At 55.2% G+C, this 27,919-nt stretch overlaps 1 protein-coding gene and 1 long non-coding RNA gene across 6 annotated transcripts in view; both read right to left on the reverse strand.

Annotated features, from left to right (window-relative positions):
• SMARCA4 (SWI/SNF related BAF chromatin remodeling complex subunit ATPase 4) overlaps nucleotides 1-27,919 on the reverse strand; it is a 92,151-nt gene that overhangs the window by 18,019 nt on the left and 46,213 nt on the right. For 3 of the 5 annotated variants that reach the window (XM_086699064.1, XM_086699065.1, XM_086699063.1), the window contains exons 16-30: nucleotides 27,716-27,879; nucleotides 21,636-21,702; nucleotides 20,484-20,594; nucleotides 18,680-18,922; nucleotides 16,569-16,682; nucleotides 15,776-15,883; nucleotides 14,650-14,736; nucleotides 13,650-13,696; nucleotides 12,381-12,547; nucleotides 9,854-10,017; nucleotides 7,267-7,494; nucleotides 6,907-7,005; nucleotides 6,595-6,672; nucleotides 5,685-5,903; nucleotides 364-617 (exon numbers count right to left, since the gene is read on the reverse strand). In XM_086699064.1, coding sequence (XP_086555190.1) covers nucleotides 364-617; nucleotides 5,685-5,903; nucleotides 6,595-6,672; nucleotides 6,907-7,005; nucleotides 7,267-7,494; nucleotides 9,854-10,017; nucleotides 12,381-12,547; nucleotides 13,650-13,696; nucleotides 14,650-14,736; nucleotides 15,776-15,883; nucleotides 16,569-16,682; nucleotides 18,680-18,922; nucleotides 20,484-20,594; nucleotides 21,636-21,702; nucleotides 27,716-27,879 — 2,150 coding nt within the window. The remainder of the gene's footprint in view (nucleotides 1-363; nucleotides 618-5,684; nucleotides 5,904-6,594; nucleotides 6,673-6,906; nucleotides 7,006-7,266; nucleotides 7,495-9,853; nucleotides 10,018-12,380; nucleotides 12,548-13,649; nucleotides 13,697-14,649; nucleotides 14,737-15,775; nucleotides 15,884-16,568; nucleotides 16,683-18,679; nucleotides 18,923-20,483; nucleotides 20,595-21,635; nucleotides 21,703-27,715; nucleotides 27,880-27,919) is intronic. The other 2 variants (XM_086699067.1, XM_086699066.1) reach the window with 1 other exon arrangement.
• On the reverse strand, nucleotides 2,480-5,678 carry LOC147583773 (uncharacterized). The gene is made up of 2 exons (XR_015248532.1): nucleotides 4,316-5,678; nucleotides 2,480-3,850 (listed from the first exon to the last, which is right to left on the reverse strand). It is a non-coding gene; the product is annotated as an uncharacterized LOC147583773 (long non-coding RNA).

A 27,919-nucleotide genomic window follows, 5' to 3' on the forward strand; every position in this document is an offset into this window, starting at 1 on the left:
GATCGGCGCCCATCACAGCACAGACCCCTGCCTCTCCACCTCGCTCACCCCTTGCCTCTTGAGGCCTCTCCACCGGCTCTCGCCTCTGTTGGAGCACTCATCCCAGACCTCCCTTCCTCAGGGCTGCCCTCAAATGTCACCTTCCCTGAAAAGAGCACCCTGTCTCTACCTCCCCACCACGCTCTCTCTTCCTGTCACCACAGCTGACACTGTGCGCTTCCCTCTTGCAGACAGTATGTTTCAGGAGGGCAGGGTCCCGGGACAAGGACAGGCAGCCAGTGCTCGTGGAGGGACTGACCCGACGACCGGCTGGGGGCGCCTCCGAGGACCCCCAACGCCCGCCTGCCATGCTCCCCGACTTACCTGTCCTTGTACTTGATCACGGCATCCACGATCTTCTTCATCTTCTTGGTGAGGTTGGGAGGGTTGGGGGAGAGCTTCTCGGCGGGTGGCCGCCCGCGCTTCTTCTGCTTCTTGCTGTCATCGTCCTTGTCGCGGCTGCGGGTGCTGGTGGTCGGGGTGGAGGAGCCGGCGTCGCCGTCCCGCTTGCGCTTCCGAGAGGATTTCTTCTGCCGGACCTCCTCTTCGATCTCCTCCAGCGTGCCCTCCTCGATGGCCTTCAGGGTCAATAGTGGTAAAATAGGACAGCCAGCACCGAGGTCGACAGGCAAAGGCTGCGGCGCAGACCCACGGGGCACAGCTGGGTGGGACGCTCACAGGGGCTCTCGACGGGCCCCGGGGGACCAGGGCAGGCCTGTGTGCCTCCGTGCACCCCGGTGCCCGCCTGTCCTTAACAAACAGACAGTCGCATTTCTTTAGCAATTAGAGGCATATCCTCACTGAATGGAGACTGAAGACTTGAACCCTGGAATCCCTCCACCCAGTGACACTATTCATACTTCTGCACTAGACCCTCTGCATTTTTCTCAAAATCTGGCCAAACATACAGAACAGAAAACTGACCACTGTAACTATTTTTAAGCGTGCGGTTCACTGGCATCAGGTACATTCACGTTGCGTGCAGCCAGCGTTGCCAGCCGCCTTTGGGATGCTCCCGGCCCTTCCCACGAACACGTGCGGGACTGGGGACAGAGCTACAGTCACATCCACGTACCACAACGGGACTCATGTTTTTCCTTACTATATCCTGGGTGTATTTCCTGCCGTTTTTCTGCAATGTAATTTTGAATGTCTGCTTAGTATTCCATTGTACGACACACCCTCGTTTAAACATCCCCTGTTCTTGGGCATTTAGGTGGTTTCCGTTTGGGGGAGGGGTGCCAGTGTAACCAATGCCACGACTGACAGCTGTGTGGCTTGCACGTGGATTCGTGGAAGTGGAAGTGCTGAGCAGAAGAGGCTGTACCTGAACGATATTAATTTTCAAATAATACCAACTTCATACTTCTCAAAGGTAATAACCAACTTGCATGTTTTATCCCCGCAAATAAAGAAGTAAGAAGCCACGTTTCCAGGGGAGTCCGGAATCAGGAAAGGGAGTGGGGGCGGGACTCACGGGGATGTGCTGGTCGTCCCCTCACATGTGTCAGCTGTGACCATGAGCAGGACACAGGGCCATGAGCTGAGGACACAGCAGGGAAAAAAACCCCTCACAGAGGGGAGAGCGTAAGCAGACAAATACCTTGCAAGTGTGGCACAAAGCGTGTCGATTGCCAAGAAGGAGGGTGAGTGGTGCTCTGATGGTGGGGCAGACGTGCCCAGGTCGGGGGCCAAGGGTGCGCCTCAGAGGAGGTAGCACCAGGCTGAGATCTGAAGGGAGGAGGTGGGTAAGGCATCCAGGCCAAAGGAACGGCTGGAAGAGCATGTGGCAGGCAGGAGCCACTGCAAGGTTGGCACGGGGTAGGGCATGTCCTGGGAGCCCAGGGTGGGTGCGGAGGGTGGAACAGTGTTCCCCGAAGTTCGTGTCCGTGTCCAACTTCAGAACGTGATCTTATGTTGAAATAGGACGTTTAAAGATGTAATTACTTAAAGAGCAGAATGAAATCATCCTGTGTCAGGGTGGGCCCACAGCTCCAATGAGAATGTCCCCGAGAGAGACAGGAAAGGACACAAAGACACACGGGGGAAAGGCCACGGAAGATGGCGGTGGACTGGAATGATGGGGCCACAGGCCAAGGAGCCACAGCAAGCTGGAGGTGGCAAGGAAGGGGCCTCCCCTAGAACCTTCAGCGGAAAAAGGGTCTTACTGACACCTTGACTTCAGTCTCTAAGCCTCCAGAACCGTCAGAGAATACACTGCTGTAGTTTTAAGTGACCCAGTTTGTGGTCACTGTCGCAGCCACCCTAGGGACGCAAGACTAGGGTCTCTGGTCCTGAGGCTCGGACACGCAGGTCAGAAGGGCACGTGCCAGCAACATTCTGAAGAGTTTTGGTACATGTGGCACCAGAGCGGCTGCCAGAAAAGCGAGGCCAGTTAAAGGGCCAGCACTAAGAAAAGAGAGTACTTGTTTTGGGCAAATGTGTTTTGTTTTTTGTTTTATTAATGCAAATTCTTAACGGGTATGACATACAAAAAGGCACACGCTTTGTAGGGAAAGCATCACCTTCTCAACAAATGGGGCTAGAACAATTGGCTGTCCATTTGTAAAAGAATGGAGTCGGATCCCTAACTCACACCCTAAACAAGAACTGCTCGGAAAGGGCCATGGGCCCACGTGTAAAAGCTGAAATTCTAAAACCCCTTGAAATAAAACACGGGGGTGAATCTTTGTGCTCCTGCATTTCTCAGCGGACTCTCAGACACCATACCGCAGCACAAGCAGGAGAAAAATAGATACGCTGGACGTCGTCAGAATTAAAAACGTTTGTGCTTCAAAGGACGCCATCGAGAAAGTGAAACAATAAACCGCAGAATAGGAAAAAATACCTGCAAACCATACATCTGATGAAATGACTTTTGAAGAAGATCCGCAAATGGCCCACAAGCACATCAGGAGATGTCCTACCCCACTGGGCACCAAGAAAATGCAAATAAAGACCACAATGAAGTTACCACTTCATAACCACCAGAATGACTGTAATCAAAGGGCAGGTGACAAATATAGGTAGGGTTATGGAGAAACTGGATCTGTCACATGCTGCCGGTGGGAAAGCAAAACGGCGCAGCCGCTTTGGAAAACAGTCTGACAGCTCCTCAAAAGACCATCTGACTCAGCGATTCTATTTCTAGATATCTATGTGAGAGAAATCACAACGTGTTTCCTCACAAAGTCTTGTCCACCAACATTCACAGCAGCGTTGTTCACGATAGCCAAGGGGTGGAAATAGGCCAAGTGTCTGCACGAACAGAGACATCACCACCGTGTGGCCTATCTGTCCAACAGAATGCTGCTCGGCCTTGGAAAGGAATGATACTTGCTACCGCATGGATAAACCTTGGAAAGAGTCTGCCTGCTGGAAGAAGCCAGATGCCAAAGGATAGCACATTGCTCCATTTATACGAAACGTCCAGAGCAAGAGCTAGTGGGAATAAAGGGACAGAAGGGTAGCTGAAGAGGATGGGGCTTCTTTCTGAGGTGACAAGAATGTTCTTAAGCTGACCTGTGGTGACCACTGCACAACTCGGAATATACTAAAACTGCTGAACTGTACAACTTAAGTGAGCTTAGTGGTATATGAATTCTATTTTTAAAAAAACAAAAAAAGGGGCACCTGGGTGGCTCAGTCGGTTAAGTGTCTGACTTCGGCTCAGGTCGTGATCTCACAGTCCATGAGTTCGAGCCCTATGTCAGGCTCTGTGTTAACAGCTCAGAGCCTGGAGCCTGCTTCGGATTCTGTGTCTTCCTCTCTGTCTCTGCCCCTCCCCCACTCATGCTCTGTCTCTGTCTGTCTCTCTCTTTCAAAAATAAACACTAAAGGGGCGCCTGGGTGGCGCAGTCGGTTAAGCGTCCGACTTCAGCCAGGTCACGATCTCGCGGTCCGTGATTTCGAGCCCCGCGTCGGGCTCTGGGCTGATGGCTCGGAGCCTGGAGCCTGTTTCCGATTCTGTGTCTCCCTCTCTCTCTGCCCCTCCCCCGTTCATGCTCTGTCTCTCTCTGTCCCAAAAATAAATAAACGTTGAAAAAAAAAATTTTTTTTCAAAAATAAACACTAAAAGGGGCGCCTGGGTGGCGCAGTCAGTTAAGCGTCCGACTTCAGCCAGGTCACGATCTCGCGGTCCGTGAGTTCGAGCCCCGTCGGGCTCTGGGCTGATGGCTCAGGGCCTGAAGCCTGTTTCTGATTCTGTGTCTCCCTCTCTCTCTGCCCCTCCCCCGTTCATGCTCTGTCTCTCTCTATCCCAAAAATAAATAAAAACGTTGAAAAAAAAAAAACACTAAAAAAAAAAAGAAGTGAATCGATAGGGGCGCCTGGGTGGCTCAGTCGGTTAAGCAGCTGATTTTGGCTCAGGTCATGATCTCACAGTTTGTAGTTTGAGCCCCACGTCGGGCTCTGTGCTGGCAGCTCAAAGCCTGGAGCCTGCTTCGGATTCTGGGTCGCCCTCTTTCTGCCCCTCCCCCACTCACACCCTGTCTCTGTCTCTCAAGAATATATAAATGTTAAAAAAAAATGATACTAGCCCACGGGCAACTGTTTTTTAAAGGGCACCCGTGTCTCAACTGTGGGAGTGTACGACCATGGGAGTCGTACAGGTCTGTGTTTGGGCCTATGCTCCATCAACTGGGGTTCTCTTCTTGTCCCTGGAGCTCAGGGCTGAGGGGTGAGGAGCAGGACAAGCCATCTGCCCCACCCGAGGGTCGCCTGGTTCCCCAGCATGTTTCAGTGGTCCCCTCTTGAGCACAGCTCAGCGGGCAAGCTCACTAGTCTGGGTGGTTCTGAGCTTCTTGGATGGGGCCAGGGCTGCTGGACCTCATGTACTGAGGAACCACTGGGGCCCATAGTTAATCGGGAGGAACCCCAGGGAGTGCAACTGGAGACTTGGGAAGGCAGTATCATTTATCCCGGGGTGTGCCAATAAACAAGGCAACCTGAACGCCCCCACCTGCTTTCCTGGGAAGTGGACATTTTTGTCAAACTCCATGGCCAGATTCCCAGCCATCACTTCTGCACTCAGAGCCCCGAGCCTGGGGAAAGGCCTGACCTGTCACCACAACTCCATTGCCACCTGTGCTGGCACGGTGGGCTGACCAGACCCCTGAGGCCCCGACTCAGCCGCCTACACCTGCTGCTGCCAGGGACCCAGGCGCGTCTGCTGAAAACCATGACCGTGTCACTTGTGAGCCGCTGCGATGCTGAGCCTGGGTAGGGACCTGCTTCCTCCCCCCACCACAGCCGGGTGAGGAGTCCAGCTCTGGGAGGCAAAGTGCCCAAAGTGAGGTTGTCTGATCCCGGCTGGCACTCCCTACCGTGTGGCAGGGCATTTCGATCACTAACTCGTCGCTGCCTTTCCCACTCACGGGGGAGTGACCCCGGAAGACCACGCAGAGCCGAGGCCAGTTACGCCTAGTGGTGAGTCCCGAGCTGCCTCGGGGCCACGTGGGTGCTCTCTCCTGTGCGGGTCTGGAAGAACCGAACGAGCTGACCCCACACCAGAGCCATCACTGTCACTAATGAACACCAAGAGGGGCCGGAAGGGAGCCCACTCGGGTTCTGGATGAGGCCCACGGTACAGCAGCTAGCCTCTGCTCCCCCGACCCCGTCGCCAACTGGCCCTCTCCAGCATGTACCTTGAGCCACTGCTTCTCGGTCAGCGAGTCGCTGTAGTCCACCTCCTTGCGGTGGCGGGAGCCTCGGCCAAACATTTTCTCCTCTTCCTCCTCGCAGGTCAGACGCTCTACCTCGGCATCGTCCTTGATGATCCATGAGGGGAGCTCATCCTCCTCCATCAGGCGCGGCTTCCGCTTGGGGTTTCGGGCCTCCTCGCGCCTGCGGTCCAGGTCCATGCGCTGGGGGACGCGGGGCAAGGGGGCAGAGGGAGAGAGGCGTGAGCATGAGGAGAGCTGCGCGCATACAAAGGGCACGTGGCAAGGGGAGGCCTCTCTGCCTGACACAGATGCTACAAGGCAGCTCAACAGAGGCTCTGGAGTTTGCAACGGCCAGGCCGGCCCGGTGCTGATAGTAGACCCTTGCTAGGAGCTCCGGCTTGAGGCAGAAAATTCCAGAACAGACGGCAGAAGAGAGGCTGAGGGCCCACACTCTGATTCCATGCTGACCAGTGCTCTCTACCCAGGGCTCAGGAGCATCTGTGACTGACCACTGGCCTGGGACAGTGTCAACTCCCTCTGAAAGGGAGCCTCAAGGGCAAAGGACTCAGGAGGACACGCATTCTGCAGTACTGAGAATCCAAAGGGGACCCTGTGTATGTGTGTGCGCGTGTGTGCGCGCGTGTGTGTGCGCACGCACGCACCACCACTGCTGCAACACTCCTTGGAAGCCACAGAAGAAAAATGGGTCGCTTAGGAGGCAGTGTGCGGCCACCTCGTGAAACACCCCTGGCTCCGTTACCCGCAGGGGACACCACCGTCACCGAGACGTTTTGCTCGATCTCGTGTTGACAGGGTGGGGCGCGTGAAGCCGCAGGGCACCCTGTGAGCCCGTGAGGCGGGAACAGTGCCTCTGCCTCCGCGCGGCGCTTACCATGAACAGGTCAAACTCTTCCTCGTGCCGGGCAATCATCTGGTTCACCGTCTCGTCGTCGGGCACCTCGTCTTCTTCCTAGAAGGTGGCACACATTTAGTTCGGGTGCGGAGAGGCCGGGCTGGGCGGCGGCAGGCCACGGGCAACGAGCTGGCGGTCCCGGTCCGGCTGCGGTGGATGGGGACCCACGCGGCAGCGAGAGGCACACACGCACACGCACACGCACGCTCCGTGGGGTCAGGGCCCTTGCTGGCCGTCTCAGCCGGGAAGCCGAGGACCGGATGGGCGTGGAGACTGAACTACCCCTCTCACCTTTAGAGGTGGCTCCTCCAGGTCGGGGTTGACGCCCGCTGGCGGAGGGGCAGTGTGGGCGAAGCTGGCACTGCCGCTGCCCGTGCTGCAGTGTCTGCTCTGTGGATAAATAGAGGACTTCAGGCTCCAGGGCTGTCAATCCGGCGCCTTTCACCAGTAGTTTAGAAAAAAAAACCACTTCAAAGAAAAAGCAAGTACTCATCCTCTTTCCTTTCAGCCCACACTCCCTTTACTCCAAAGGGATGCAAAAAAAAAAAAAAAAAAAAAAAAGTGCAAAAAAGGTAAAAAAACAAAAATGAAAGCCGCTCATGCGTCCACCACTCACGCCGGGGAGGGGGTCGGGGCCGGCGCTGCCCTCACCTCGTCCTGCTCCTCGTGCTCCAGGATGGCCTGCAGGAAGGCGCGCCTTTCATGGCTGGAGGACTTCTGGTCAAACATGCCGGCCTGGATCACCTTCTGGTCGACATTGAGCTTGTATTTGGCTGCGGCCAGAATCTTCTCCTCCACGCTGTTGACCGTGCAGAGACGGAGCACTCGCACCTCGTTCTGCTGCCCGATGCGGTGGGCGCGGTCCTGGGCTTGCAGGTCCTAGAGGAAGAGACGCGGGTCAGTCCCCATCCAGCTCTATGCCGTTTTAAGAGGAAGTCAACCTCGTGGCGCCACCAGGAAAGACTTTCCGGTTCTCGTGTGCCTGCCTCCTCCTGCCTGCCTGCCCCAACCAGCAGCTTCTTGAGCTGGGAGCCCAGGAACGCAACCTGAAGACTGGGCCGGGATGACGTCACCCTGGGATCGCCCCTACCCACCTTACTGGGACTCTACGGGTCTTCAGGCGGAAGGTGCCAATTGGAGGACAAGTCCTGGATGGTCATGTTCCCAAGCAGCTCATGTCACAGCTGACAAAGGACCCCTCACCTACCCTGGGAGGGCCCCGTGCATGGTGTGGCCGTATGCATTAAGGACACCACGCACAGGACATGACCGAAGCAGGACAGCATCTTGGCAGTGCCTGGTTTGGCTGCGGGCCCTGCTACTTCCCTTATGTGCAGCTCAGGCCGAGACCCCACCTCTATGAGCCTCAGGACTCACTCTGTTGACATGGGCCCTTCTCCTGGCTGTCGTGTGGGGAGAGGAGCTAAATGGCACTGGGCGCTCAGCCCAGAGCGTGACGCACAGTGAAGCTCTGATCAGGTGGTAGCCGTGGCTGCCAACACTTCTCTATCATCACCCCCAGCCCCAAATCAGGAGGGTTCCCGTGAAGTCCTGCATCTGGGCCAGAGGGATGTGGGCCTACGGTCAAGAATCATACCCCATGGGGTTGATGGAGGCCACGCCTGGCCCGGGGGTGGGGGGTGGGGCAGACAGGAATGCCCCTGGCTCGGCCAGTATGCTTCCCAGTATGCTTCCCGGCAGGGTAAGCACTGGATCATGTGCCCTAGGCCCTGTAGGAAGTTTAGTGGCTTCTGATGCCCCTAGTGTGGCAGAGGACAGGGCTCCAGGGGGACCTCTGCCCACTATCTGCCTGCTGATGGGGGCAGCACACCCCCCAACCACTTCTCAGGAAATTGGCTGGTCGCTGAGGTCTTGGTGAGAAGTACGCCCCAGGCTGATGGTAGAAAGGGTGGCTAGTAACCAACCAGAGCATCGGCCCATCAGATGGGCTAGAATTCCCACACTGCTGACTAGTGCCCCTAGGCTGTGGGGAAGGACATGCTCATACCCTGGGGGGGGGGGGGGGGGGGAGAAACCTAGGGCAGCCTTCTGGAGGCCACTGTGGCACAAGTGAATAGAAGATAAAGAGATCATGGCCACGGGCCAAGCAATCCCACCACTGAGGGTGGACTGGCCAGTGAATCCTCATACAAATACCCCAAGAGAGGGACAACAGGGCTCCCTAAGTGGTCACGCTGAGAAACAAAACCCAGACACCTGCCAAGTGCGGTCTGAGTAAAGTCTCAGGGCCACCATATGGCCGGACACCTGGCAGCTGAGCACACGGCTGTGTGGCCTCCCAGTGTGCTCGCACCGAGAGGAGAATACACCAGCTGCTAAAGCACATGCTAGAACGTGCTGTGTTTTGTGTCAAAACCCGAACGTGCCTGTGTGCATACGGGTACATGTTGGCATATGCTGAGACTGGTGGGACGGGGAAAAAAGGACGGTTATTTCGCGTTATTGATATCTGCATTAAAAAATGATCACTTTTATAATGAAACATTGGGAAAAGTTAAAAACTGCTGTTATCTGTAACACCCCGTTTCTCTGTAGCTGGTGTCGTAGCGCCCTGTAGAGGGCATATGGATAAGAAAGAAGAGGGGCGTCTGGGCGGCTCAGTCAGTTAAGCATCCAGCTTCAGCTCAGGTTGTGATCTCACAGTTTGCGGGTTTGAGCCCCGCGTCAGGCTCTGTGCTGACAGCTCGGAGCCTGGAGCCTGGAGCCTGGAGCCTGGAGCCTGGAGCCTGTTTTGGATTCTGTGTGTGTGTGTGTGTCTCTCTCTCTCTCTCTGCTCCTCCCCCATTCATGTTCTGTCTCTCAAAAATAAATAAATGTTAAAAAAATTAAAAAAAAAAAAAAAAAAAGAAAGAAGAGCAGCAGCATAGACATAGGCCCCAAATGTTTTTAAGAGCACAACTGTGAGAGTTCACACAGAACGCAGCCTGGAAGGCTTGCATCACTAAAAAAGCAGCAATTACCGACAGCTGTTAAGATTGGGTTTATTTTCTGCTTTCTTTACGTATTTCCAAAAATTCAGGATTTTTTTTTTAACTGCAACGGAGTACGTTTTTTCCAAAATCAAAGAAATTTCTATGTTTTGAGAAACAGAGAAAAATACCCTCTGAGTTTCTGTAAAAAAGCCTCAGGAGCTGTGGGGGCCGCAGCCACTCGCGGCAAGCAGGGTCTCTGTGCAGCCTCGAGTCCCCTCCCTGCCGGGGCGCTAGCCCACTCGTACCTGGTGAGGGTTCCAGTCACTGTCGAAAATGATCACAGTGTCAGCTGACTGGAGGTTCAGCCCGAGCCCCCCGGCCCGCGTGCTGAGCAGGAAGATGAAGTACTCGGAGCCCGGCTCGTTGAAGGTTTTCAGCAGCATGCCCCGGTCCTCCGCTTTCGTCGTTCCTGCAGGGCACGGGGAGAATGGGGTCAGCAGGGGCGACCACGCGGGGAAGGGGGGTGATGGAGAGGAGACAGGGGAGACACCTGCTTTGGAGCGCAGGGATAGTGCCTGCGCACGTCCCCCAGAGGCCTCCTGGGCCAGCGCCGTAATTGCTCAACACATATGCATCAGTGCGATTAGCGAGAGGTTCGGGTTTACGGGGACACTAGCGAATGCCACTCCTCCCACCTGGGGAGATGAAAGTGAGCACCAATGGGCTGCTGTGTCACCTGGGAGTAAAATGAGCCCAGTATGAGCGCTGAACCAGGTGGGTGCCGAAGCACAGAGCCTGGAACAGGTGACTGACCAGAGGGCTGGCGCCCGCCTCCATCTCCCTACAAGGGGCTTCTCTGTTCACAAGGAGAACCTGTTATAGGCAAGCACACAGGTGCCTCATAACAGGGCTTCTTCCCTCCAGGCGGGAATGGCTTTCCCTCTTCACGGAGCCATAGGGACTCAGGTGTGACCAGCCAAGACACAATCCTCAGCACCATGAAGAGCACAGGGGCACCGAAATTGCTGGCCTGCTGCCAGCTCAGAGCCAAGGTGCCCGTGGCAAAATCAGGAGTCATTTTTGGTGATGAAATGAATATTCAGTGCTTCTAGCTGCTTACCTACACATCACGACACATAGCATGGAGGCCCGATGCCCACAGGAGCCTGGGCGCCAGACGTGCCCCCAGCTGCCCTTTTCCGGGGGAACAGGCAAGGCCTGGAGCAGGGACGGGGCAGGCCCCACGGCAGAAGGGCCCGCCCGGCACCTTCACTCTCACCGCTGACGGTGGAAGACTCCATCTCACAACGTGCTGCTGAGCCCCCACCTCTTATCTGTTCTTTGCCAGAGCTTCTGCCCGTGACCACGTGGGTACTGTGCAGTTGTGGCCGACAGACAAAAGTCCCCTCCTCACCACGGGGAAGGAAAGAAACGGAGCAAATGAACAGATGCCGTGACGGGTGGGAATATGCTCTCTACCTACAGCCCCTCCTCTGAGGGTTGACTTAGCGACACAGACAGGGACCAGGGTTCACAAAGGCCTGGCCCGTGAAGGACGGGTGAGGCGGCTGGAGAGGCCGGGCTGTTCTGTTGTCAGGGGCACAGGGAGACATGCTGTCATTTGTGTTTGTAAAGGTGGCCCTGGACGGAACTCCCAAGACCAGACTGAAGGAAGGCATGACAGGTGTGAAAGGCAGGCCGTGCGTGGGGGCGGGGAGGACAGAGACCGACGGGCGACCAGCCAGCGACCACAGGTCTGTGGTCTGTGAAACCACAGTTCCACCAGCTGCACGGCAATAGACAAAATGAAGGCCCAGAAGTTTGGGGCATCCTGTCAGGCAGATGCACCTGGCAATGAGCTTCAATAAAAGCTCCGAGAAGCTGTGGGAAAGAAGCAACCTCCCTGTGTTCCACCCAGTGGCTCCCCAAGCTCACTTTTCTCAGGAGTCTGAGTGCTCCTGCAGTCGCAAAGACCAGGGCCTTCCTGGCCACCTGACAAGCGTCAGACCACACGTCCAGCATGCTGTCACCATCTCACTGAGCACCCACCCCCCCTCAGGAGCTCCCGTGGGCTGGGATAAAGGCCATGAGAGCACAAGGGTCTCAGACAAGCACTGTTCCCAGAAGAACTTGCTGTCATCCTGCATCCCCAGCTTCCCGCTCTCCCTTGCCTGCTACTCTCAGTGCACGTAGTTCCGGCGTGGGCTCCAGGCCTGACCAGTGACAGCTCTACAACCACGTGGCACTGGAGAGAGGGGCATGTGGCTCACAACAACCTAATGAGAGCCAGCCCTTGGACCTCTGAGGGAAAAGATGGGCTGCACCCTTTGTTGGGGACCATCGAGGACTTTGCTGAAAGAGCATCAGGGGAGCCTGGACAGGATGCCTGAGCAGGAAGCCAAGATGGAGATCAGTGGAGCCAAGAGCCTGAGAAAAGCTCATCAGTATCTTCTAGACACGTGGGTCCAGCCGTACCGAAGCAAGCATAACCCCTGAATACTTCTTCCTCATGCCCACGGGATATGGATTTCTGCTGCTTCTAACCAAAACACGGCTGTTGCATAAAACCCTGTGAACACCGGACCCAGATGTGTAGTGCGCAGAGCAGGAGCCTCATGTTCGGGAGAACGGGGTGTCAGACCCAGGCTGGCCAACCTCCTCGGCCAACCAGTCCCACAGGCCTGCACCACTGAAAGTGGTAGGCTCACTCTTGATGCTAGACCCAAGCTCCAGGCCCTGCTCTGCCTTATAAGGGACGGGGTACCAGCCAGAAGCTTTGGCAGCTGCAGATAATGAGTCCCCTCAAAAAGCGTCTCTCTTGGTCACACTTACCGTCGAGCCTGAGGTATTTAAAGCCGCGATATGCAAAATAATCTTCCATGATCGTCATGAGGGAGGTCATCTGACAGAACAGCAGCACTTTGTGGTTGGTGGCACGGAGTTTGGGAAGAATCCTATCAAGAAGCTCAAACTTCCCCGAGGCGCGGTACAGGTCCAGCCTGGGGAGCGGAGGGAGCGGGGAAAGAACGCACATAATGTTAACAGCGGTGCTTTGCAGACAGGCACAGGAGACGGCTCCCATCTTCAGGCTGACCTGAGCGCCTAGGCAGGCTGGTCATCATGATCATGGGCACAGAAGTGGCTTCCTAGGCAGACCCACTCACCCTTGTGGAGTTTCCGCAAAGTCATTTCAACCCAACTAAAGTATGCTCAGGCCAGACTTGATCAAGGGTGAGCACATGACTGTCGTCCAACTCAGACACTTTTAAGAATGAGAAGAGACATGATCAGCAATCGTGCTGGGACAGCAGGAAGCTAGGCCTCCTCCCCATTCCTTGAGAGAACCTCCAAGAGCAAAGGCTCACACTGGAGAGTGTCCACACCGCACCCCGTGCAGGGTTCAGGGCCAAAGCTGCTTTTCTCATTCACTCCAGCCAACAACCCCTGGTCTACAGCTGTGCAGACTGAGGCCAGGGGGACAGCGAGACATGGCTATGGATATGCCAGGGCCAGGACCTGAAGTCAACTCCGTGACACCCCAATTATGCAATTTGGTACAAAAGACACATAGCTAAAGAACGTTTTAATCTTTTACTTTGATGCCTTTGTTCTTCACAGCAGTTTACTAGCCCAGAGAAATGGTGGTGGCTTTAGCTCCATAGCAAAGCTATTTGCAATGCTGAGATCTAGACGTAGAACCCACAGCCACACCTGGGCTTAACGAAGCCTGGGTTGGACTTCATGAACAACGCTGGAGAAAACACTCCCATGACAAGGTGGATCAAATACCATTTCTCTTAGCGGACAGAGCGTAGGCTCAGAGTGGTTAAGAAGGCTGTCAAGGGTCCCAGAGCCCGGATGTGGCACGGTGGGCCCGGGGAAGCCAGCTCTGCCTCATAAGATTAATGGTGACCTACTCTCAAGGTATGGAGATTTTTTAGCCCCTTCTTTGGGCTTCTCTATATTTTCTAAATTTACTGCCACGAACACGGTGCCTCTGAAATTGGACAAAGGTCACAAGAGCGATAAAGTCAACCAAAGAAGTGCAAAAGACCTGCATGTGGACCGTGTGCCCACCCCCTTCACCGGGAAGCTTCTCACCCTTGCACGATGCCACCGGTAAACCCCAAGTGCTCGGAGAAGGACTCCTGCAACAGAATGAGAGATTGGTCAGGGCAGGGCAGGAAGAGGCCCCACACCTCCGAGCCCTCACACTGGTGCACAGAGGTCACCCACAGTGGCTCTGAGGCCACACCCAGACGCTGTACACTGCTTTTGCATCCCACCAACATCCCCTTCCTCAGGCTCCCCCAAAGAAAAGTAAGTCACAGGACAGCACCGTTAACCACCAAAATGTACGCCTGAGACCATTCTTGGAGCAGAGAAATGGAATCCCAGGGGCATCAGGGGGTTTGCAAAGATCCTGAGACCTTATGCCAGTGAGTACAGACATACGTGTGCAATTCAGAAGAATCCAGACTCTCAAAGGGTATGGTGGCCCCAAAAAGTTCTGACCCAGAGACTTCACGAAAAGGGAAGCTGCTCTCAACGTTCCAAACAGGAATGGCCCCTCCCACATCACTGAGCGGCAAAAGCTAGTATGCCAACCAGCAGAGGCAGAGGGACCCTACCAGGATTATTTGGGAAAATAACCACAAAGATGAGTCTCTGAATGCTTTCTGCAGCTATCTGGGGTTACAATAAGCACTTATTGTTCACAATAAGCACTTACACACAGAAAATCAACAGCAAGACAAGTACAGGCATTACCTACTCAAAGTATTATAAAGTATCTTTTAAAAAGCTGTCAGGGAGGGGCACCTGGGTGGCTCAGTCGTTCAGTGTCTGACTTCCAGTCAGGTCATGACCTCACGGTTTGTGATTTGAGCCCCAAGTCGGGCTCTGTGGCAACAACTCAGAGCCTGGAGCCTGCTTTGGATTCTGTGTCTCCCTCTCTCTGCTCCTCCCCAACTCACGCACTCTCAGTCTCTCTTTCAACAATAAATAAACATTAAGCCTAACTCTGTGTGAGGAGGGGCTCAGCCCAGACAGATGCGGCTTGGAGGACGGAAGGCCTGCCATCCCTGGAGAAGGGCCTCACCTCGATGTGCTGGAACATGTACGGGTGGTTGCAGATCTTCCTGAGCTGCATGATGGTGTTCATCAGGGTCTTGGTGCCACCTTTGCCCTGGGAAGGCAGAAGAGAAGCTCCCATGTTGGGTCTTGTTCCTGGAGCAGATTGCGGGGACGGGGGGCGGGGGTGGGGGGGTGGGAGAAGGACTCTAGAAGGGGGCACTTCAGGGGAGGTATGGCGTGTGGCGGAGCAGTTGGGAGCAGGGCGCTGGCTCCCGGGGAGGCGCAGAGGGCCCAGAGCCAGCGCCAGGGGAAGAGATTGCCTGGCACACTGGAGAGGCTGGGAGGACGGAAGGGAAGGAAGACTGGCAAAGAGCTGAGGCTGAATGACAAACATTTTTCTTGGTTGGGGGCCTCGAGGGGAATCTCTAAGGGGCTCCAGCCAGATGGGCCCTGATGACCTGGGAAGACCCGTGCTACAGAGAGAAGGATGCAGGGCTTGGGTATCTGCTGCAACTGCTCAGGTGAGAAAGGGCCCAAAGAAAACATGGAAAGGAAGAAATGGGGAGGTAGGCCAATGGGGAGGCATCAGGAGCAGAATCAAGGGACCCAGGAGGGAATTTCTGTCCTTACGAGGGGAGCTGGGGCGGGTGGGGTCCCAGAAGGTAGCAGCTCGCCCAGACCCCATCCACTTCAAACTTCACATCACCCCAAATGCTTTTACTGCCAAGGTGAAGGGGCTCAGTGGCCATGGCTGTTAAGCCAGTTCTTTCCCAACTGGAAAGGGGAGGCTTTCTGGAACAGTCTAACTAGCATGGGGCTCCACCCTGTTGACAGATGTATCTGCGGCAGGCCAGCATTTCATAAGCGGAGGACATCAGATAGTGACACACTGGGAGGGTCTCGGGGGAATCCCTGGAAATGGGCCATTGGGCTTTACTGAGCATGCCTGTTTCCCACCAGGTATGATTTAAACCGCAGCTATCTGATGCCCTTCAGATCACCACCAGACAAGGTCTCGATCTCAATGGTAAACTCCAAGGAGACAGAAGGCTCAGGTGGCGACAATGTGCTCAAGCCCCAAACACCTGGCCTGACCCCAACCCACCTGCCTTGGACTTCCAGGTGGGGAAGGGGAGGGGCCCGTGGCTAACCTTCTTGTCCTTCTCGGAGCCATCGGTGAGCAGCACCCCTTTGGCCTGCATGTGCCGGTAGAGCACACGCTGGAGCGCAGACATGTCACACTTGATGACATATTCCACCTGCAGGGGACACACGTCACCAGTCAGAGCTCAGAATCTCTGAGCCTAATGCCCAGCCTGAGCCCATCACTGGCCTCTGAACCTCTCAGAGACAACCTGGCCCCAGGATACGTGTTCAAATGAGGGTATAAGTGGATGACGGTGAGGAGTCCCCACAGCTGGGGAACAAGGAGAGACAGGCTGTGGTAGGTACAGCGGGACAGAGAAACACAGACAGGACGTGCTGACCCAGAAGGGGCAACTTGACTACTTTCCCAAAGCTTCTCTCCAGTCCACCAGAAAACCAAGGGCAAGTAATGCATGTCCCACCGGGGGGAGGAGAGGGTGTCTAGGGGGACAGCTGGGGGACTGGGACCCTGAGCAAGAAGCCAGAGCCATCCTGCGGTGTGAGCGGGTTCATGAGCAGCCCACAGCCTCTAAGCACCGCAGGATGTGATGGGACAGGACCTGCCCAGGCGTCTGATCCACAGATGCCAGGCGGCCTCCCCGCTCTGATCCACACCCGCCTCCACTCTGCAGACCCAGCACGAGTGAGTGAGTGGCTGTCCTCACACCCCATGGACACTACAATGCCGAAGCGAGACCAGGGCCACGATCACCTGAGCGCCACCTGACCGGTCCTACGCCGGAAAACCCCTGGCACGACACTGCACCATGGCTTTGTCCACTCAAAACTATCTGTTACCTTTTCAGGCAACTGGGCCTCGACTTCCTTCTTGAGCCGCCGGAGCAGGAAGGGCCGCAGCACTTTGTGGAGACGACGGATGATGAGAATGGTTTCCTCCTCGTTCAGGTCCACCTGGCACCCCCATGAGACAAGCAAACCGAGGTTACCTCCAAAGGAAAGGGGTGGGGATGGGGTGAGGGGGTGCACAGGGCCATCTAGAGTCACCTTGCCCTCAGCACCTGTTTCAGGATGCCTTATGCTTTAAGGGGCATGGTGGGGCACCCCCTTCCTTTAGAAAAGTGTAAGGACGTGGGACCTTCCACGGAATTCCTAGTGTGTAGAAACCAAGGCTCCAGGGAACCACACCCCATAGGCCTTACTAGGAAAAGAAACACACAGCACACCAGGCTGCCTCCCCACAAATAATAGAAACTCATGTGTCTGGAGACCCGCCAACATATCCCAAGGAAAGTGGGACAGAACCACATTTACAGAACATTTGCTGTAAAATGAATGATCCTCTTGGGGGGCTCTGTTGCTGCGAGCCCTAAATCCTCTCTCATTTCAGCATAGCAGGGACAGAGGGAAAGAAACGCTACTCTCCCAAGGTGTCTGCTATGATGCTAACAAATTCAACTCTTAAAAATTGGTTGGCTCAGTTGGTTAAGCATCTGACTTCGGCTCAAGTCATGATCTCATGGTTCATGAGTTTGAGCCCTGCGCAGCTTGGAGCCTGCTTCAGATTCTCTGTCTCCTTCTCTCTCTGCCCCTTCCCCACTCGTGCTGTCTCTCTTTGTCTCTCAAAAATAAATAAATGTTAAAAAAAATTTTTTTTAAAAAGGGGCGCCTGGGTGGCTGAGTGGGTTAAGTGCCCAACTTCAGCTCAGGTCATGATCTTACAACTTGTGAGTTTGAGCCCTGCATCAGGCTCTGTGGCGACAGCTCAGAGCCTGTAGCCTGCTTCGGATTCTGTGTTTCCCTCTCTCTCTACCTCCCCAACTCATGCGCAAGCATGCTGTCTCTCAAAAATAATAAACATAAAAAATAAAAATAAAAATAAAAAAGTCAAATAGACCAGACTTAAAGTTATCTTTCTTGGGCCCCCTGATAACCTCATAGTAGAGTTCTAGAACTGCTGCTAACCTTGAAAATAAATGAAACAAGAGCCATATGCTTGGAATGAGGGTCCTGGGGGTCTGAAAACTGGGGGCTCCTCCTGGAAAAGCCACAGTCTCCTTCAGAAGGGCTTCTGTCTCCACTGGAGCCAGGGAGAGGGGGCCTCGTGGATGACAGTAAGGTGGCCCCAGCTGACCTGGACCTGCCCATGGAGACCCTCAGGACTGGGAACCAGCTGGCTGGGCCAGAAACACTGGTGGCCCCACGGAGCCCAGCCACCGAGGGCAGTGACACTCCTCATTAACCTCCAACCTCTGCAATTGTGTCCCATTCCTCAGTCACCAGGTTCTAGCCATGCAGCCTCATTCGACAGAAAACATGACCTGCCCATAAGCCCCCCTCAAACCCCAACAGCACAGGAGGCGTGCACTGGGAGCCGGCTTGGAGACTTCATCAAGCAATGAACACCTGGTTCCTCAGGCCAATGTCTGGTCTTCAGGCTGACAATGCCATCCACAGCCATGTAGACACGGAGAGACGTTAATCACAGTGGTTGTTAAAAACAAAGTATACAGAATCTGACTGTGTTGCTGTCTTAACTAAAATCTTCTGAGACTGCTGCTACCCTTGGGGTGAAATCTGATCTCTCTAGAAGGACCAACAGGACCCTTGGGACATGGACCCAGCGCCACAGCTACCTTAGGGCCATATTCCTTGCTGTCCCCTCCCTGGACCTGAGGCACAGGATCAGGAAATCCCCGAGTGACTCCCCAGAGTTCACTCTCACGATCTCCGCCCTTCAGTTTCGGCACCGGGGCCGCTTTGCCCCATGAAGACATGGCCTCCCGCCCTGGCATCCAGCGCAAGCCTGGCCCGCTGTGGGGGGCACTCAGCAGACACCTGAGAGAAGCCAGCCGAGCCTGGGACTGTCCACTTGGGCAAAGTTCCCATGACCACGGCCCCCCCTCCCTGCCTTACCTACCGCCAGCACGGAGCCAACTGCACACACACACCTTTTCCCCAGTCATGGCAAAGGGCGCGTTGAACCACTGCTCGAAGGTGCTGCAGCTCTTGAAGATGGTGGGCAGCAGGAAGTTGAGGAGCGCCCAGAGCTCGGGCAGCTTGTTCTGCAGCGGCGTGCCCGTCAGCAGCAGGCGGCGGGGAGCCACGTAGTGCGTGTTGAGGACCTGCGTCAGCTTGCAGTGGTGGTTCTTCATGCGGTGGCCTTCATCGACGATCATGTACTTCCAACGGATCTGTGGGGCCCCAGAGCAGAGGGTTGTGTGGCGGGGGGGGGGGGGGGGGGGGCACAGGAAGCAGCAGGGTTGCCCCTAGCTTAGCAAGAATGTCCCAACTCTCAGGCAAGCCTCCAGCCGGAACAACAGATTTAGGTGAAGAACATGGGCGTAACAAGTTCCCCTGACAAGCGACAGCCACATAACAGGGCCTCCGTGAAGCAGGCGGTGCAGACAGACACACAGAAAACATGCCCATGTCCCGCTGTCGGGCGAACGACGCACTTTTCAGGAAAGTACTCTAGTTTCCCCCCAGATTACATATGCTTGGACGCAGCACAGAAAAATACTACAAATAACACACCTCTCGCCGATTAGAGGGCCCTGGGCTGGGGGTGGGGGGTCTACAGGGGACGTGGCTCAGAAGTGGGTACATTTTCCAACCACCAGGCTGTGCCTCTCAAGGCAGTACTAGTACAGGTAAGTTCAGAATGGGAGCTCCGAGGGGCTGGGGCTGGGGCTGTGCCCAGAGCCTGCTGGTGACCACAGGACCGACAGACACTGGCTCGATGTCCAGACTCACGGTGAGCCTGAGTCTGCAGGACACCGTGACGAGCCTCCCAACTGCTCCGTGCTTCAGCTCCGCCCTCCCGTGGACACAGTGACGCCTGAGACAGGCGATGCGTGTCAGGTGACCGGACTGAACAGGGCAGAGCTGACAGGGGCAGGGGAAAGGGAGCCGTCTCCCAGGAGGAGTCCCCGTCACTTGGCCTTGACATCCATTAATGCCGCTGCCAGGTAAGGACTTTCTCAGGCTCGGGACGGGCCAGGCTTTGCAGGGTTGGAAGGGGTGGCCTGCACCACAGGCACGAGGGGAAGAGCCTGCTCATGGACCCCAGCCCCCTCATCTGTACACCGGAGATGGGTATGGAGCACCCGAATCGTCACAGCGACGAAGTCCCTACAGGTGACCTGTGAACACCTCCATCCCTGAGTCAAAAATTCGATCACCCGACCTAACCTGTGCTGGATGGTTAGTGGTCAGAACACCTGCATCATCTTCAGCCTCCAAACCAGGAAAGGTGACCTTTTTGTAGGCAAGGGACCATGTGAGTTTTATACCCGGGTCAAGGTATGGTCTCAGTGATCCACCGATGGCCTGACTACAGCTGCCTTCACAACAGTGTCACTCAAGAGGCTTCCAGGCCTGCAAGACCCCCAGCAAACACATGCCAGCCCGAGACCGATGGAGCACGAGTCCTCAGCCCTGAATGCCAAAATCATAGTTGCTTTGTGGGCTTGGGTCCTGAGGGCCACGGTGGGGGTGGCACAGCCACCCAGGATGGAAGGCCACGGCCACCAGACCCAGGCAGAGACAAGGCTGGCCTCACCCTTACCCTGCCAGGCATAATGAGGACAGGACTGGTGACGGGTCAGGAGGTACCCTATGTGAGTAAGCTCTTTGGGCAGAAGTTCTTAGAAGCTAGTCTGCATGACACACACACGACAACCCTGGATCAGGTGCTCCCTGACATCACGTGACTGTCTGGGGCTTGGTGTGTTTTACACAAGGACATACTACCTTTGCAAGGATGTGCTTGTCTTTAATGATGTACTCGTAAGTCGTCAGCAAGACGTTGAACTTGCCACTTCGGAGCTGGGGGACAAAAGCACGCCTGGCTGCTGGAGAACCCTGCGAGGGAGAGAAGGCACACACGTCTCAGCCTCCTGAGGCCACGGCGGCTGACACCTACCTCGCCGGGGCTGCCACAGAAGGGCGCCGGGCAAGGCTGTTGGGCCTGTCCTCCAACTTGTCGCCTGCGCTACACCTACCCCCTGCTCAGTGGCCCCATCAGCTCCCTCCTCTTCCCAGGCCTCCTCTGAGGCCTCGAAGCTGGAAACCAGGGCCTCTGCCCCCCGGGCCTCCTGTGCTCGTGCGGGCGCCGTGAGCACTCCCAGACATGTAGCTCCAGCCTTCTCCCCAGTTAGCAAACCTGCCCTGCCCCTCCCCAGCTCCAAACTCCAAACTGAGCCTGTGACCAGGGCCCCAGGATGCAGACACGGTGCTTTCTCCAGGCTCACGTTCCAGGTTGACGGAGCTTTGTTGGGTCCCAGGAGTTCTTGCCAGCAGAACGATTCTTAGCTCCTTAAATGCACCAAGTTCCCCCTGCCCACACTGTTCCCAGTGTCGGGACGCCCTCCTCCACATCATGTGGCCTAGAGCCTCCCGGCACAGGGTGAAGAGCCTGGACCTAGGAGCCTGGCAGCCAAGGACACAACTGGGCTGCCCTCTCTGCTTCAGTTTCCCCACTGACACAAAAGGCACAATAAGTGTCTTCCTCGCGGGGTGAACAAGTCCCATGTCCCACAGACCACAGTACACTCATTGAGTCTTTCTACGTGAATGGGTTTTATCCAAAGCCGGGGTGACAAGAACAAAATCTTGCAGTGAACGCGCTGATGTCACAGGATGCCACATGTTGAGTCCACGGCATGACTTAAAAAGAAGCATCACCGTGAAATAAACGATTCAAACCCCTCACAAATAGCATGGTCCCGTGTGTACAGCACAGGAAAACGTGGGCGTACGCACCCTGTGAGTCATGCAAGTGGACTGCCCTCCCCACCCCTCCCCTGCCCTCCCCACCCCTCCCCTGCCCTCCCCACCCCTCCCCTGCCCTTCCCACCCCTCCCCTGCCCTCATCCATGTCCGTCTCTTCAGGCTGTGACGTACCTTGTAGGACACCTTCACCACGGAGGGGGCCCACTTGTCAAATTCGTATGCCCAGTTTGACAATGTGCTGATGGAAATAAGGAAGGGGCAGTCAGGTGCTAATTCTTTCATCAACAGCTCCCGTCTAAGCCAATGTTCGCTGGGGCACGAGGCCGACTTGGCCGTGATGCCCAAGCTGGCCAAGTAACCGACCGCGTGGGGGACGAGGGGGTGATGCCCTGGGTAGGAGGAGCCTAGAGCGCCCCCGGGCTGGAACCAGTGGCTGCAGGAGGCCAGACCCAGGAGTTGAACCTGGGAACCAGTCCTGTCACTGCTGTGGGGTCCCAGGCCCCTATGAGAACATGCCACGTGTCGTGAGCTGGCTCCCAGGAAAACCGCAGACCCACAGTGGCTCATTTCAGGCTCAGAGCCGTGCTGGAGAGTGTGTTCCAGACACCGGGGAGCACGGGAGACGCCACACGTTCTTTGTGCACCTTGAAATGAAAATGGCGGCCCCTGCAGGTTCCTGCCCAGCAGCAGACAACGGAGATGGGGAGAGTGTGCCGGCCTTGGGTGAAGGGCTGGGTGCAGGGCAGCAACACAGACTCTCGTCTGCTCCTTCATGGGAGGAGCAAGGCCAGGAAGGGTCGGGAGAGAGAGGAAGCAGCCGTGAGCAGGCATGGGGGTGGCTGGCGGGTAGATGAGGAGGCACGATTCACCGGGGACTGTGAGACAGAGCCTCAGGAGGGTGACGACAATAATAAAGCCAAGTTCATAGGGGGTGGGTGGGTTCCCTGGGAAACACTGGGACATACAATTTCCGGCGAGAAAGGGAATTTACTCAAAAAGTCTAGTCTGGTTAGTTTGTAAAGACAGGACTCAGAGGCCGAGTGGCAGAGATTGCTTGTGGCTCAGCCAGCTCTCCACTGCAAGAAGCTCCACTGAGGGTGGTACCGTCTTCATCGTAAACCCCTAGCTCCCAGGCTCCTCAGCAACCAGGGCCAACAGGGAGGACCTAGTTGGAGCCAATGAGATGAAGTTCAAGATGCTGTTGGGGAAAGTACTCAAAGGAGGGAGGAGAAGGGGGGGGGGACAATCAGCTGCCCTTCGCCCTGTCCACCACCCTGGGAACCCATATGAAATGACGGAGGCAGTGCAGCCATTTTGCAACCATGAGGTAAGAAGGCTAAAAGCAAAAGTCCTGAGCAAAAAAACTGTCAAAGTGTGGGTCCTGGCATCTTGGGGCCACTGGGCCTGCCTCAGATGGCTTGGCTCTAGGTTACCCCTTACCGAGGATCAGCAAGACTGCCCTGGTCCAGTTTCTCAAGTCTGGATTCCACTGTATGGAGCAATGGTGTACAGTCAAGGCACCAAGAAAGAAGCTGAGGGCTAAAACTTGAGGTGTGGGGAACGTGTGCAGTGGGGGGGGGGGGGGGGGGGGGGGGGGAGGGAAGAGCCAAGACAGCTGGGGGCAGGGAAGACTGAGGAGATAGGCTGGGAGACAGAGATCGAGAGGGAGGCAGGACGAGCAAACTCGTGTGTCTCAGTGGGTAGATGTGACAGCTGGACGCTCAATGTCTAAAACAGCTCCCTAGGGCAAAAGGAGCTCTTCTGGCCCAGAGGAGAGGTCATTCCAACGACCAGGCACTTGTCTGGGTGGGACGTGGGTGTAAAAAGCCTGAAGATCAACACACAGCGTCCCTTCGCTGAAGCCAACTTAAAGCACATTGGGAAAAGTTATTTTGACAGGAAACTGTGCCACAAGACAAAAGGAACTGGATCTAAACACTGTACTCCAGGGGTGCCTGGGTGGCGCAGTCGGTTAAGCGTCCGGCTTCAGCCAGGTCACGATCTCGCGGTCCGTGAGTTCGAGCCCCGCGTCAGGCTCTGGGCTGATGGCTCGGAGCCTGGAGCCTGTTTCCGATTCTGTGTCTCCCTCTCTCTCTGCCCCTCCCCTGTTCATGCTCTGTCTCTCTCTGTCCCAAAAATAAATAAACGTTGAAAAAAAAATAAATAAATAAACACTGTACTCCAATTGGTAAAGCTGCTTCGCACAGATGAACTACCTGGAAACTGCTGTACGTGCACACACAGCCATCCACATACACTGCAGATGAACAAGTAAGAAAGCCCAGAAAGAGCTCTGTGGCTGAGGCAGAGACAGCCGTTGGACGTGACCAGACACAGAAATCACGTTAGATAAACACGTATATTTATTGCCCAGAGCTGTGTGTTGACAGGGCCCGCTAGCAACGACACTTCGGGGGCACCAGGCACACCCAGCACCCAGCTCTTCGTCTCCAATACTGACCTCTAAGAAGAGAAACCGGGGCCTCTTAGAAAAAATGGCCGATTCCAGGCCTTAGGCCGGAAGTATACAAGTTGAGCTGGGGGCACCTTTGGGTACCAAAAACAACTAGGTGCCTCGATACCCCCCACTGATGGGGGCCTATCAAAGGGACACAGTAGCCCCAACTGAAAGCTCCCCGCGGTCAAAGCTGGAATGATCCGAGCCACAAGATAAACTACTACTGCTGTATAGACCAAGGTCTAAACTCGGTACCCATGAGTCCACACTGATGTAAAACGATTAAGTAGGGGCCCCTGGGTGGCTCAGTCGGTCAAGCATCTGACACCTGATCTCTGCTCAGATCATGATTTCAGTCTGTGAGATGGAGCCCCACATTGGGCTTGGTGCTAACAGTGCAGAGCCTGCTTGGGATATTTTCTCTCCCTCTCGCTCTCTGCCCCTCTGCCGCGCTCTCTCTCAAAATATATAAATAATGCTAAAAAAAAAAAAAAAAGTGGTTAAAATGATTAAATCAATTAAATGGGGAGAAGAAATACATCCTCTGTACATAAGAATTCTAAAGAATCTACAGAGCTATTTCTCCCTCAAAGAGGTGGAGCTTAATTGCTCGTTTATATGGGCACTGAGCTCAGTGACTATTCCAGAATACAATATGGAAGAGGGAAGAAAGTGTAACTTCACAGTGTCAACACAAAACAGGACCTCAACCTGGTGATCAAGGTCAACATCACCAGTGACAAGGCACAGTGACAGTAACTGCCCCTGATATGATGTCACGACAGGGACACTTTACCCCTGTGGTCTTTAGCCCCCAAACCGAGCATCCTGTCCAAGCATGAAAAAAATCACCAGACAGACAGATTCAGGGACATCCTACAGAACACCAGGCTTGTCCTCCTTGAAACCGTCAAGATGAACAGAAACATGGAAATGTGAGAAGTGCCTGCTGGCCACAGAAGGCCAAGGCTCTGAGAAGGCTGACTGCAGCGTGGGGTCCTAGAACAGCAGCCAGATGCCAGGAGAAAAGTAGAGAGAGGGGCGTAAACGCTGGAGTTAACAGTAATGTGCCAGTGCCAGCTCCTGACTTGTGACAAACGTACCAGTCACGTGAGATGTTATTCACAACAGGGTAACCGGGGGAGGGCACACAGGGCTCTCAGTAGTACCTCTGCAACTTTTCTCGAAAGCTAAAACGATTCTCAAGCCAATACCAAGCGTGACACAGTGACCGGGACACGTCGGAAGGAAACGGGAACCAACCTGAAGGGTCTCCACAGGCCAAATCTGGAATAATCTGACCAAGAAAATAAAGTCTCCATTCTGCGAGTTTCAGGTAAGAGTTACACAAAACAGGGGCACCTGGGTGGCTTAGTTGGTTAAGTGGCCGGCTCAGGTCACAATCTCATGGTTCGTGAGTTTGAGCCCGGTATTGGGCTCTGTACTGACAGCTCAGAGCCTGCAGCCTGCTTCAGATTCTGTGTCTCCCTCTCTCTCTGCCCCTCCCCTGCTCACCTTCTATCTCTCAAAAATAAACAAACATTTTAGGGGCGCCTAGGTGGCGCAGTCGGTTAAGCGTCCGACTTCAGCCAGGTCACGATCTCGCGGTCCATGAGTTCGAGCCCCGCGTCAGGCTCTGGGCTGATGGCTCAGAGCCTGGAGCCTGTTTCCGATTCTGTGTCTCCCTCTCTCTCTCTGCCCCTCCCCCGTTCATGCTCTGTCTCTCTCTGTCCCAAAAATAAATAAACGTTAAACAAAAAAAGTTTTAATAAAAAAAAAATAAACATTTAAAAAAATTTTTTAAAAAGTTATACACATCAGTAAGTACATGGAGAAGGTATAGTTCTTCCTTACAGTGGATCTCCCACAGTGTGGGAGGTGCACTGGAAAGAAAACCACCATCAGCCCTTCCTGCTGGGGTAGGTGTCTCAAGCCAGACTCATCTGATGGATGCAGAAATCTCTGGGCAAAGTGTGATGAGAAATGGGACACTTCCATGGACTCTAAATGCCTCCCCACCAGGGACTTCTGAATTACAAAGGAAAACTCCTAGGATCACACAGGGAAACCAGCAGGCACCACATAACAGAGACCAAAGTTATCCTCTCCCTTGACCGGGCCTCTCAATCTCTCATGCCTCCTGAAACATGGCCCCAGGAAGGGCACAGCATCCCTTCTCGGGGATTCTTACCAGACTTTCAGGGCCAGGCATCCAACACAAACAAAGTCTGAGGGACAGCCTACTAACGCCTGAGCAGAATTCAAGTGTCGACATCATCGAGGATGAAGACGGACTGCAGAAATGTCACAGACACGTCACGGAGACACGACAATAAAAGTAGGAGCCTGGACCAGAAAGGGGCCGTCGGTGGGGACATTAGACAACATGTGAATGAGGTCTCTAGATTCGTGACCAGCGCTGCCTTTAGAACTGCCCTGGAGCTGCAAAGATTTGGGAAGCTGGGTGAAAGGCATACAGAAAATCTATTCTGATTTTGCAACTATTTATAAATGAAGTAATGTTAAAATGAAAACGAAACACCCACGCTATAGGACAGCACGCGGGGGTGAACCACTCTGGTAGAGATGAGCTCACACCTTACACCTTGGGGGGAGGGGCCCAAAAAGGGGGGACTTCAGTCCCTGGTGGGCCGAGAGACGGCACATGGAGAAATGCAACAGAAAGCTGAGAAGTTGGGTCTGACCGCGGGGGAGGGGGAGGCAAGGCCGTCTGTCCTCAGCCTGGGCCCTTCTGCCGCACTGTGCGAACAGTTCTCCTTCTGCGCAGCTCTGTTCCAGCAGCACAGCCAAATTCACACGAGTCCAAGGAAGGGAAAGCAGAAGGAAGAAATAAACCTGCCCAAGTAGATGCTGGGAGAGTTCTGGGACCCCCAGCCGTGGCTGCGTGGCCTCTGGCGGCCTGGCCATCTTCAAAGCGGGAGGGTATTTCCTGTGGGATCGGCGCCCGAGCGCTCAGCCTGGACAGCCGATTTGAGGATGAAACGGTCACTGCTGAGTGCTGGCGGAAGGCAGGGGGTTTCCCTCCAGGCCCAGGCCAAGCGCGTACACAGAGGCCTGGCCACATCAGGATGGACCGTCCCCTGGCCTGGGACTGGTTTGGTGCAGGACATGAAACCGGAGCCGGGGTCAATGAGAACCAGCCCCAGGACTTCTAGAAAAGCTCTGGGGCAGGTGAACCATGCTGTGGCAGTGCTGACCTAGGAAGACGGACGCCCAGGGTAGCTGGTGAATCTTGGCCCCACATGGCTGCCTGCCGGGAGGAGGAGGTCAGCAGTGCCAAGAGGTGGTGAGTAAGAGCCTCTTCGGGACTCGGTTGGAGGACCCAGAGCCTACCACACTAAGTGCCGGGGTTGCCAGAGCCAGGAAGGGAGGTGGACCAGAGGGCCCCGTGCCCCGGGGAGGAAGAGGTAGTGATATTTCCTCAAATGGCTCTCGTCCACTCTGCTAGCAGGAGCCGGTCTGGCTCCCGCGACACCTTGTGTACAGTGTGCTGGTTGGTGGACTTGAAGAGCACTCCACGGTCATCTTGTGAGAGCTGCCCCAATAGGGATGACAGGCGGGCCCTCTATCACCCACCCTTCTCCCATCCTGCCCCTGGAAACCAGAGGAAGGATGCTGGGTGCTAAGTTGTGTGCCCCACCCCCCAAGTCCCCTCAGAATGGGTCTGTATTTGGAGACGGGGTCTTTCAAGAAGCCATGAGGTGACGTGAACCCGAGCCGCGTGGCCTTCCCGCTGGACTCTCCCAGACCCCCCAGGGACGAGAGCGCTTACGAGAGAGGTACTATGATGAGAAAGGGCCCATTGATCCGCTTGTGCTCCATGAGGTACGTGATGAGGGCGATGGTCTGGATGGTCTTCCCCAGGCCCATCTCGTCAGCCAGGATGCCGTTCAGATTGTTGTTGTACAGAGACACCAGCCACTCCAGGCCTTTGATCTGCATAGAGAGAGGCAAGCGGCCGGGACTGAAGCCCGAG

This window comes from Puma concolor, chromosome A2 (genome assembly GCF_028749965.1).
Source record: "Puma concolor isolate L17-30 chromosome A2, mPumCon1.1.hap2, whole genome shotgun sequence".
Taxonomy (NCBI): domain Eukaryota; kingdom Metazoa; phylum Chordata; class Mammalia; order Carnivora; family Felidae; genus Puma; species Puma concolor.